Source organism: Eufriesea mexicana, unplaced genomic scaffold (assembly GCF_001483705.2).
Source record: "Eufriesea mexicana isolate 0111107269 unplaced genomic scaffold, ASM148370v2 scaffold812, whole genome shotgun sequence".
NCBI lineage: Eukaryota > Metazoa > Arthropoda > Insecta > Hymenoptera > Apidae > Eufriesea > Eufriesea mexicana.
In genome coordinates this window covers 1,294,270-1,306,317 of record NW_016909009.1, presented here as the reverse complement: position 1 = coordinate 1,306,317, position 12,048 = coordinate 1,294,270, and the positions used below count along the sequence as shown (strand labels likewise).

General features: G+C 43.5%; 1 protein-coding gene across 1 annotated transcript; it reads left to right on the top strand.

The window, feature by feature from the left end:
• Positions 1 to 678: 678 nt before the first annotated feature.
• On the top strand, positions 679 to 10,775 carry LOC108546981 (uncharacterized). Its single transcript, XM_017899295.1, has 17 exons — positions 679 to 712; positions 3,787 to 3,850; positions 4,230 to 4,335; positions 4,471 to 4,569; positions 4,642 to 4,825; positions 5,307 to 5,493; positions 6,143 to 6,231; positions 6,567 to 6,840; positions 7,382 to 7,463; positions 7,552 to 7,704; positions 7,827 to 8,022; positions 8,344 to 8,522; positions 8,706 to 9,072; positions 9,157 to 9,500; positions 9,674 to 9,991; positions 10,453 to 10,563; positions 10,635 to 10,775. Exons 1-17 carry the CDS (start codon positions 679 to 681, stop codon positions 10,773 to 10,775), a joined length of 2,928 nt encoding a protein of 975 aa, XP_017754784.1.
• The last annotated feature ends 1,273 nt before the right edge of the window (positions 10,776 to 12,048 follow it).

Genomic DNA, 12,048 nt, shown 5'->3' with positions numbered 1-12,048 from the left:
GGAAAAGATTAAAATTAATAACTGATCTACGATAACGCGATTCGTAAAAACAAAAAAGGTGAAAATATAAAAAAGCAGAACGAAAAACATGGAATTTTTAATCAACAGTTAAAAAATGGTCGTGACTCAGTGTTAAATATGATACGCGTGAATTCTTCGTTCGCTCTCTTGTTTCCACGCGTATTTTTCCACTCTTGTAACTTGTCAAATAGATCAAGAGAAAAATTTCATTAGACCACCAATCTAAATCATATTTTTATTTCCTTTCATACACTTCTAAATATTCAAATTAATTAAACAGTGCCAATAAAGAGGAGCCAAAAAAATCACTAGGAATTTCCCCATTGACTATTAAAAGCTCCCCCTTAAAATAAGTATCTCGACTTTCCTCAAAATCCTCAAACAATATTACGAGAACGTAGTCCATTTGTAAAAGCGCCTGGACGAAAAAAAAATCGCGCGACGCCGCTGCGTCGAAGGTTAGAAAGAGACCAGCAGACAAGGATTACGCCATTGGCCGACAGCGTTTCCCAAGTTGCCCGTATGGCGGCGATATGGGCGAACCGATCCGGGATCGTGCCCGATTCCTCGTTAGCGATCGATGCGAATCAGGCTGCGAGACGTCCACGTGTGGGAAGTGGCTTGGCTTCGAAGGTGACACGCTCGGATGCATGAGAAATGTCCCAGAATAACCTGCTGCAAGGATACAACTGTGAGTAGACCGTCCCCGTGTCGGCCATCGTGTCGACCGATCCTCCTCTTTCTCCGTTTTCTCAATTTTGCCCCGTTCTCGCCACCGCCGGTTTCCTCGTCGCGTACTTCCGTTCACGGGACCGATCGCGAAATCGCGCAGCTTTGAAATAACGTCGAATTCACCGGTCGTGACTTGTCGCTCGTCCGTCCGTGAAAAATGAGCTGTGATAATGGCGGCTTTCGTTTATTTGCCAGCAGCAGCCGGAAAAAAAGGCGAGGACCGACGATGTCGGACTTCTGCCTATCGCCACACGAACCTCCGGATCCCTCCGCATCCTGACAGTCTTTTCTCTTCTCCTCGACGTCCGGGAAGAAAGTCTCGGCCGTCAATGGCGGTGGCTTCCGGCTGTCTCGTTCGCCTTCGTCTTCGCGTCTGTTCGCGTGTCGATAATTATTTTAACGCCACGCCGGAGAACGCGAAACGCGAGTTTTCCTGCGGTATTTTACTCGGACACTTGGCCGGATCATCGGGATCATGCGACGCGGTGTCAGTGCATCGGGGATGACAGGAGTAATGGTGGACCGTGTAATTGTTTCATTTCGTGAAATGGTGGAGCACGTCACAGGACTTTTTTGCGGTATTTTACTCGGACACTTGGCCGGATCATCGGGATCATGCGACGCGGTGTCAGTGCATCAGGGATGACAGGAGTAATGGTGGACCGTGTAATTGTTTCATTTGTGAAATGGTGGAGCACGTCACGGGACTTTCGTGGGATTAATGTGCCGATGGTGACTTCGGGGACGTGTACATGTCACTCCGTGTGTGTTTTTTGGCAGCTGACTGACTATTCGGAGCCCTTTATGGCTGTTCACACACTCGTAAGTCCAGATGTGTTTGCAAATGTGGCTTTAAAGGGATTAATTTTTCTTGCAATTCGCCTTGCGATTTAAAGCATTAGTCGTGGAGCAGTTCCCTGGGTCTTGGGACGTAAGAGGAATGCAGGAGGAATATCGTCCACGTGAAGTTCAGCAGCTGTTCGGATTGGTTAGGAATCGGTATCGGTATTTTTAATGAAAATAGTTAATAACGGGAAATTTTATTTCTTAAGGATTAGATAAGACGTCGATCATTTCGATCTACGATTTTTAGCTATTTGTGAGTGGCTGTTAATTTTAATCGACGTGACGTGATCATGATGCATCGAATATATTAGAAATACTATTCTGTGTTTCGTATTTGGAAAAGAAGAATCTTTCGATTTCGCGTTTGCAATCGAATTCGTTGTATTCATCGAGTTCGTGCTTTAAAATCCAGCCTTACGCATATTTTTGTATATAAATAAATAATCGATATGTAACGATATACGTGATATATGTTACATGTATTTTTTAAGATACGTAGACACGCGAGTTCAATGAATGCTGGCGAGTCGAAGGAGTGAGTTGAACAAGTGATGCGTCGTCGAATATTCCTGCGGCCGGGATGCAACATTGTCTCAGGCTCGAGGATGGAACGCTCGACAAAAGCGTTACATTGTTTCAAGAGACATCTGTATCGCTAGTTCCATTTAAATCAGTGTCACTCAACTGGCGGATCATCTAAAATATCATTTCCCGACTTCTAATGAAAACGGGTTTCAATCTCGCTCCGACCGAGTTCTTTTTACCTCGCTTCAGACATTCCGTGAAATACGCGTAAATTGAAGTCGTCCTTTCTAAAATACACCATCGAGTCGAAGATTATTTTTCCGTTAAACTTCGTCCCCGTTTGGAGTTTTAATTTTCATCCCGATCCGAGATACAATCTTCACTCGCAGTAGCTTCTTCTTTATCTTGTCATTGTGGGTCGAAAGAGTTACTCGAAAAGGTGGATATTAACAGGGAAAAAAGATTGCATTAATCTCTTATGGGATTACTCTCGTTCTCTCTCTTGTCATCATGAAGACCGTTCTTTTTCCACCGGACAAAGCGGAAGTTGCGGAGTAATCAAGCTCTATAGGGGACAGGGGTATCGTGATTTCGTCAAAGTGCAAAAAGAAAGGGAGAAAAGCTTGGGGGCTTTTAGTCAATATAACATAAGTATCACGATTTATTCATTCGCGGCCATTACAAATTCTTTTAGTTGGACACGATCTAATTTCACAAAGAGCATACGGAAAACGGTAAAGTAACAGCAGTTGCAGCAGGCAATGGATTATTAAATAAAAAAGGAAAAGTGGAAAAGGGAGAAAAAGAAAGGACGAAGGAAGGGGAAAAGGATTATTTTATCACGAGAGGTATTAGAGTACCAGAATATCGTGCTCCCCTTTCTCGGCAGAATCTTAAAAGCTTCCTGCTAAAAACATATGCACGATCCTTCTTCTTAATCCCAGCCGACTCGAGACTTTCAACGGAGAAATATGTAGCATCTCGAAAATAGCTGTTTAACAATGTTCTTTATCGCGAGCCTTCCATTTCCAGTTTCGCGTAAAATCGTTTGAAACGGAATCGTAATGGCGATGCTCCCGTATCAACCCTTTGCACTTTGCTGGCGCCATCTTGATGACTTCGACAGCCTGCGATTAGTTATTCGATTTCGTTTTCGTCCATAGAAGTATGACATTATCAGCGGTGTTCTTTATCCCGAATTTTTCATTTACAGCTCGCATAAAACGGTTTAAAACGGAATCGTAATGGCGAACTCCGTTTCATTATTAACCCTTTGCTCTCTGCATCGACGCCATCTTGGAGCCACTGATAGTTTCCAATCAGATATTCGGTTTCGTTCTTGTCGATAAACACATCGAAGTAAATAAGGCTATTACGCTAATAGATTTACGGATATTTGTAATTTTATTCCTCTCGGAATCAAATTTTTGATTGTAAAATCTCGATGCAAGAGTGTGATCGAATGATTGACGGATGGGATACAAATATTTTGGAGCACGATTAACTCGGCCGAGATTATGGCACTCTGTTTCTAAACGATCGCGTATTCTGTTTCGGAGACCAGTGTCTTGTTTCGATATCCAGTCTTATTTTAGGAGAGACAGAATTCCTTTTAAGCGGTCTGACCTTTCGGCTTTAAGGAACGCTGTTCAACTTTTTTAGGGGAGACCCAGTACGAGGATCCGCAGGTGCAATTCACTCGTCCTATCCCGGATGAAGTCATCAGGTGAGCTTAAATAATTAAGTGCGTCGCAGTTGCGTTCTGAAATGATTAAATTAAGAAGAAAATTGCGTCATTTCAAACGAAATTAAGATTTAACGCGAGTATTCAATTGTGTACACACATCTGTCACAGGACTCGCATATATTTCGAGCCACGCTCTCATCGTACCTTTTAATACCAAATTTAACTGTATCCATCGTGTTGTAATTTTTGCGAATATCTGTGATCATTTTTCACACATTTTTAATCGCAATTTGCACGGTATCTTACACACCTGTTAATATTTTTTATCGCGTACCAAAGTGTTTCTTTGTACGTGTATTGTAAATAGAAATATTAATTAGATTATCGATATATTTTGATAACAATTTTGCATTTTCAGTGTTTACGAAGTTTATGTAAAAGAGGAATCCGCGGGTTCCGAGGGGAGGAACGATATCACCGTTGTACCGAGTTTGCCACCCACGAATGATCATCAATTAATTCAGGTAATTACGAGTGCTAAATTGACAATTAACTTTCCTTTATTAATAGCAATTATTAATGACATCGCGCGATATGTGCGCGGTAATTTTCTGCGTCGTAGGTATTTTCTATAAAGGTGCAATTTAATTTGTTTCCAGGGTGATTGCATGAACCTCAATGTCGCTATAGATTCTGAAGTAATTAACATTGACGGTACGGTGACAAAGTTCCTCGGGAAAGATGCTTTTAAATATAAGGTAAAAATATCGAGGAACGTTCTTTTTCCTTGTTTTATCGCAGGAGAGCTAGAAAATGTCTTCTTCTTGTAGATCCTCGATCAAAACGTTAATTCGGCCGAAGATAATGTTACGGTGTTCTCGCACCCAGTCGTCGAAGGGCCATCGTCGTCTACTACTCGTCTGATCGATAAAGATGATCCAAGATCGAAACTCCATTTCGTGAAATACCTGAAACGGGATGGAAAAACGTTGAAAATCTGGGAATGCGGCATTTGTTAGTAATTCACGTATTAATCTAATATCTCGTCGAGTATTTTTATTCGTCATTTCATCGCGTTGTCGAATATTAAAAAATTCACAAATTCGCAAATTAAAAGATTCGAAACTTGAAAGATTGCAAAATAGAAAAGTTATAGAGTTAGAAAATTTAGAAACTCCAAAATTTGAAAGCTCGAAACTTGGGAAACTCGAAAATCTGAAAATTGAAAGATCGGAGCTTAAAAAATTGCAAACTTAAAAAATTGTAAAGTTTGAAAATTTGACGATTTAGAAATTCGAGAGTTGGAAACTTGGAAATTTAGAAAATTCGAAATTGTGAAAATTTAGTTCAAATTATTGCCACTAAAGATCCTGTAATAATGCTCTTTTCGATTACCGTTAAGAGACACAGAGAACGCGATACTGTTTCTTTTGCAAATCGATCAAGAATCGCGAGAGCTTCGCTAGAATTGCCGTAAGCTTGATATTCGACCCAGGTTCGAAGGAGTTCCGGCATCAGTACACGTTGATGAGGCATTTGCCAACGCACACCGACGAGCGGAACTTTAAATGCGAGGCTTGCGGCAAAGCTTTCCGGCAGTTGTCGACACTGAGCCAGCACAAGGCCATACACAGCGACGCTAGGCCGTACGTTTGCGAATTTTGTAAGAAAACTTTCAACAGGTCAGTATTATCGAGTCACTCTACGACCCCTATCCAATCGGTATACCCTGCAACGTTTTCCGATTCCATCTGATCTGTCAGTCTCTCGTCTCTCGTTCCCCATGGGGTCGTTTAAACCTCGTTCCGAGTGTTTTAACGAACAACTCTTATATAGAAATTGAAATTACAATTTTATCTGGCAGAAAAAAAGAAGAAATAAAATAGAAAAAAAGAAGATAAAGAAAAAAATGGTGGCGCGAGCGACGAGTGCAAGTGCGTGCAGATCATTAGCGTTTTGAATCGCGGCGAAATTGCGCGATTGTGCGCAAAAGCGGAAAGAAAATTTTAACGAGCTCGGATACGTCGGTCTTTTTATAAATTAATCTTCGTAGAGCATGCTTTTTAAACGAGTCCGCTCGACTGCGTCATAGCGATGCATTAATTTGAAACGGTCCCGGGTGTAGAGCTCGCAAAACTCTCTGTGAATGGACAATTGATTCGATTACGAAGCATTAGTCCTCGAACTTCACCCAAATCGCGCGTACTATAACTTTCGTCCCATTTATCCCAGCTAAAAAGTCCCATTATACATTTACAGTAACGTCCCTATTCTCGTTCGGATTTTCAACCTACGATATTCATCTGTTTAACCAACTATGTATCTTTTTAGGGTATCCACGCTGATCTCTCACAGAAAGACCCACTCGGAACACAAGCCGCACAAGTGTCAGGTTTGTGGAAAGGGATTCCATCAAAAGGGTAACCAGCAATTTCTTATCCAAATTTATATACACTCCAGCCGTTTCAGAATTGCGATTTACTACGATCGTAATGATCTTGAGCCGCGAGGAAAGTACAGCGCGAAACGCAGACCGAAAGAAAGTAAAGTAAAATGGCAACCCAAGTCCAGGGTAGACGCGTGAAAGTCTCGGCTTTGCAACGGTCCGAACTCGTTGAAATTCGTTATGCAAATCTCTGGATCGCTTTTTGCGACCGATCGATTAAACCCAAGCCAACAATTCTGAAACAGCTTGTACAAAGTAAGTAAGCCGCGGCGGTGTGCAGGCAACAGTTAAATACCGTTCCGTTGTCAGGCAATTTGAGGAACCACGTGTTTACCCATACGAACGAGAGGCCGTACAAATGCGAGCTTTGTGGCAAAGGCTTCAATCAAATGTCGAATTTGGTCTGCCACAAGGTCAAAGCGCATGCACACGCGGAGAAAATGCAGCACGTGTGCGGAATCTGCGGCAAAGAGTTTCCGCGTCGATTCTCTTTGAGATCGCACGAGGAGTACAAGCACGGCATAAAGTATCGACATCCGGCAGGTGTGCAGCAGGGCATCAGCGATCCGAACGTCATAAGAAAGTAGGTAGACGTCACCGAATCCGACAGAACCACGCTTAATTTCCACCATGATGGACGTCCGGCCTAGGATGGAGACTCGACTCGAACGAACGCAACGACTCGAACGTTGATCTTTCGCTTGGTAGAAAGCTGACGCTTCTCTTTCTTTCGATTCTCACTCGTAGATAGATCGATCTTTGCCTCTTCAATGCTTCCTCTTTATCATGCATCGGTCTGCTGATCCTAGTTTTCGTTGACACGTTCCTCGCGCTGAGAGAAATAGGCTACCCGGTGAGAGGTTAGCTACCGATCTAAAGATATCTTTAATCAGAGAGATACAGACGAATGATAATTGTCGAATTTCGTACTCGGTAATTGTGCATTCGCCGAGTAACCGGTAACGAGCAAGCCTGGTTGCCTATTGTTGTAGATTATACCTAGTTATTGCTAGTCTAGAGATATGGAACGTATTAACATGACGTATTTACGAGTTAGCGTGTTTTCGTTCGACCGTTCCATGCTGTAATCGCGAATCATTGATCGGTTGTAAATGAAATTTCAGTAAGAACGTCAGGATCGTGCAGCTGCCCAATGGCGATCGGAATCAGGCGATCGAGGTTAGGGACAAGGATCCTTTGATGGCGGTTAGTAATTCGTTCGAGTAATAAATTCATTCTTGCTTTCTTCGATGTCTTTGAAGGTTGAATATATGTTTCTCGTATTTTCAAACAGCCGGATGTCATGGAATCGGTCGTGATAGACAAGATCGACACAAAGGCGATGGAGATGGCGCTGATGGAAGGACAGACGCCATTCGCGCTCTTTAAACCAGCCAAAGGAATTCCGGTTCTCGTGAAAGTCTCTCCGACTGGAACTCATAAAAACGTAATAGATATTACGCCATTAAGGCTTAGAACGACTAAGATAAAGCGAATGTCGAATAGATAATTAAACGATAATTAAATAACGATGGATTTTAATGGAAGCGATTTCATTTACGAATTCAGATCTTGACACCTGCCACGGCCGAAGATCTACGCATGGCCGGCAAGATGAGCCTAAGTCCAACAATTCCCACCGACGCTGACAGGATCAAAGCTGTTCAAGTAAAAGTACCGGTGGTAGCCACCGTCATTCAGAACATAGACTCCGAGGGGAAAATAAATTTCATCGTCGAACCACCTGGCCCAGAGCACGAGCACGGTGAGCAAACGAAAATTTCCTCCACGATCTTCGTATTTTATCGTAGCAACAATCAGATCCGCGAAAAGGTGCCCTCGAGAGGAACAGGGATTTTATTGAACGAAAGAGATTCCACGATAAATAGCGATCGGTAGCCTAGACGATAGCTACGTAGCCTGGTAATGGTAATTGTTTCGGATGTTGGCCGAACAATTCCATTCGCGATATGTTTCCAAAGGACTTTCTAACGCGTCGTTCTCCGTCTATAATTGGCTCGTTAAAGTAGAGATGTTTTTCAAAGTGTCGCTGCAATATGGCGTTTATTTGGTGCACTGTCGACAGAGAGCTTGGTCACGGCATTGGATTCTCAGTTCACGTACAGCGAGCCGGCTAGAAACGAGCCCGATCGCCAGAATGCTCCTGTTGTGTCCTCGGCGATGGAGGATTGCAACGAGTTGCTGGAACTGGCCGCCCAGGGTGGAATACAGTTCGTGCGCGCCACTGAGGATGGTCGTTACGAGGTGATGCATCATTCATTGTGGATAGCTAAGATTTTTAACATCGCGAAATGAACTTTCGCACCGTAAAATAAGGTCCAAAATGCAACGTGAAACGCGAAACGTTATTTCTCAGCAAAGATATCTCCCGAATTCTTTCGAGTTGCTTCGATCACCTCGTTATCGACCTCGTTTCACGCGATCTAGGTAATGACGAACAGCGAAGCTCGGGATTTGATGGCGCAGAACTCGCACGACGTGACCATACTCGAGGGCGAAGAAGCGGATGCGATCAATGTTGTGAATATGCGCGGTAACGGGGAAGTTATTATCGGGGATTCCGATAATCAGATCATGGTACTCGATTCCGCGTCCACGCAGAAATCCATGCCGATGGACAGCATTGAGATCCTGGAGGACAAGGACATCCGGATCCTCGACAGCAAGAGCCTCGACGATCGTTTCGTGGATGGCATTAGCTTCCTCTCGCAATCGAAAATCGACGATCTGATCTTGGGTCCCAAGCCTCTGTCCATCGATGGCGGAGTCGCTGTTAATGAGGACGAGGACGAAGGTACGTACTCCGTTCAATTACTATTCCCTCGATTTTCTCGTATCGTTGCGAAATTCCGTTCAATTTTATTCGTCCAATTTGCAGCCATAGGCGTGCCTTCGAGCCAGCAAGAATTGACGAACATTCTAAGCCATAGAAGCGACATTTCCACTCTGTCCACCACCTCTCAGTCCTCGATATCCTCTCTGTTAATGAAGAATCACACGCCGCTGTCGATTTTAAACGATACGCTTCCCTATCTCAAGAGTAACACCACCTTAGCCGAGGACCTTAGCATCCTGGGCAATTCGACGATGGACGATCATCACTCCGTGTATGATCCCAAGCTAAAATTGCCCTCCGTTTTCGATGATCCTGAGCCTGATACTGGTCTCATACCTATTAGCCAGTCGGATATGAAGCTCCTCGGTTCAGGAAGCTCGAACAAGGTTAGTTTTTGCTATGTAAATTAATTTTCTTACTAGAATTCGATATGTCGTCACACCGTTCACCTCTGAGGCATATCAGTTATCAGATGAAGATTATGTTAGATCGTGATTTTGACGTATGTCTCTAACTGTTTCGAATAATTATTTCCACATTCGAATTTCCGCATATGAAGATCCTATGCAGCAAGACGAATTGTCTACCACCGACCAAACTGTTCCCCAGCCTCAATGAAGTGAAGATACTGGGCCCGAAAAATCACAGCCAGGAGATGATGACGGCACAGTATCAGGAGATGAAGCTACTGAGCCCCTACGAGCAGTTTTTGAAGAGCACTGCCTCGAACACGAACGGCTGCGACAGCGGCGGAGTAAACACTTCCGCTGGATGTAGGAAAGAGGTGAAAATTCTGGGTAAGAAGTTAGGAACTGGCATTATTACCAGCACCGAGGAGGGCAACGTCGTGGAAGTTATCGAGGAGAAAACCAAGCTGGTAAGAGATTCCATGATTACCTCCAATTTGTTCGCTAATCGTGTCGCTCTTTCTTACACCTTCTCCGTTTAACAACGCCGTGTTTGCTTAACGTTCAAAATCTGCAACGTGCCGACGCCAAAATGGCAGTTTCGAGAATTAATTTTCGAATTCGATGGACAAACATTCTACGTTAAATACGAACCTAGACAAATCTGGTAAAACTTTGATTAGAGATCGAGAAATTTCATAGAAATTAGAACTTTTTCCATTGAAATAACGTTAATTTTAATGGAGCCTTAGGTAAACTAAGAAATAATAAGAACATCGATCATCGCAACTATAGAAATTGAATATCAAGAGTACCTAAATTGCACTAGCAAAATTCGCTTACGGTTACATTTTTCAAACCAGTCCTCGGTCTTCTTTCTCACAAAAATATCCACGTAACCAAGAATAAAGAGATATGAATTTTTTTAAAGATGTTGGACACTACAGGACCCTGCAACCCATCTGACAACTCGGTAATTTCGTCACCTCGGCTGGACAGGCAGATAACGGAAAATGGCGGGCCAGACAGTTTTTTCCTTCAAGTAAATACATTCTGCGACGCGTATTATTTATAGATCGCTGAAACAGAGAACGCTTTCCTCGATCTATGCAGGCCTGTAGTCCTTGCGACTCGGACTTTCTGAATTTCGAGAATCGTCTGAAAGACACGTCGCCAGCCGGCCATTTCGGGCGAACCCAGAAGGATTCCAGGGACAGCTTCAGCTCCACCGGCGGCCTTCCCGATCTCGATTGATCAAGAATCCGATCTATCGGGTCTCTGCGTTCGCTCCCCCTGCTCCCTCGTTGAAACTTCCGTACCTTTGCTAGCGCAGATGTCGCCGCGAGTGCTCCCAAATGGCTGTGAACGACGGATGTGATGATAATTACGCGCGAGGGATGAAATTTCGTCGGAAGGACGCGCGCGATCGAGGCAATCGGTGCATTGATTTTCTTTTTTTTCACAGCTTTTTATTTCCAGATCCCCGCAGGATCCCAGAGGGTTTCGAATTCTTGCGATTTTATTCCGAACGTCTCGCGATTAGTTCTCGATAGCTGGTCCCGGAGTCTCTTCGCCAGGTTTCACGGGCGTTCTCGGAGTTGACTCCGCGAGACGGGTAAATTTCAGCGCGAGGAGGGCACCGCGAGGATGACAACGGAACGCTTTTAATCGATCGTGTCCTAGGAAAATGTTGCAGGAAGACTCGAACGTTCGCGAGGGATTTATAAATTTCGTAGAAGCACGCCAGCGTTTGAAGCAATGATTTATTTTCTTTTCGTAGCCTTAGAATATTTTTCACGATTTCGCTGGGAATTTTGAGACTCGCGATTCTACTCGATTCGATGAAAGGTGAACGAAAGTCGGGGGAAAACAACGGGTACAGGGAGAACAGGGACGCTAACGGAGGAATATCTGCAGAGTGGATCTTTAGGAGAATGTTAACAGCGTGGGAAATTTAAACGAGGCTGGTAATTTTATGGGGAATGCTAATGATTTTACTCGTGGATGAGAGAGTTGTATTTTTGCGCGGCGTCCTGGCCGACAGCTTGTAAATTTTAATTCGCGTGCATGTGCCCGCGTCCCATGTTCAAATACGCATTGTTCATTTTCCCGGTTTCTATTTTAACATGGCCGATTACATTGTGTAAATTCGAATAGCATTTTATATTTGAATTTCGAGGTTGGAGAATAAAATTATATGCAGAAAATAATTAGCCATTGTGCGTTTTTAATTTGCGCCGGTGCCGTCCGTGGCAAATGGAAAGCCTTATTTAACTCGTATACGTGTGTCATGTTTAAATTACAGGATAAGGAAGCGGAGGAAGCGGAAACAGCTGTCGAAATGTTTAATTAACCTGACGCTAATTACGCGTTTACAAGCACCGAGATAACATTGAAAATGTGGTAGATTATTTTTCATTTTTAATTTAGAAACGTTAGAAAAGTTATGATTGATCGACGAGAATTCCGATGACAACGATCTTCGAGGACTTTGAAATCTTAACACGACCTGAAATAACCTGGACAA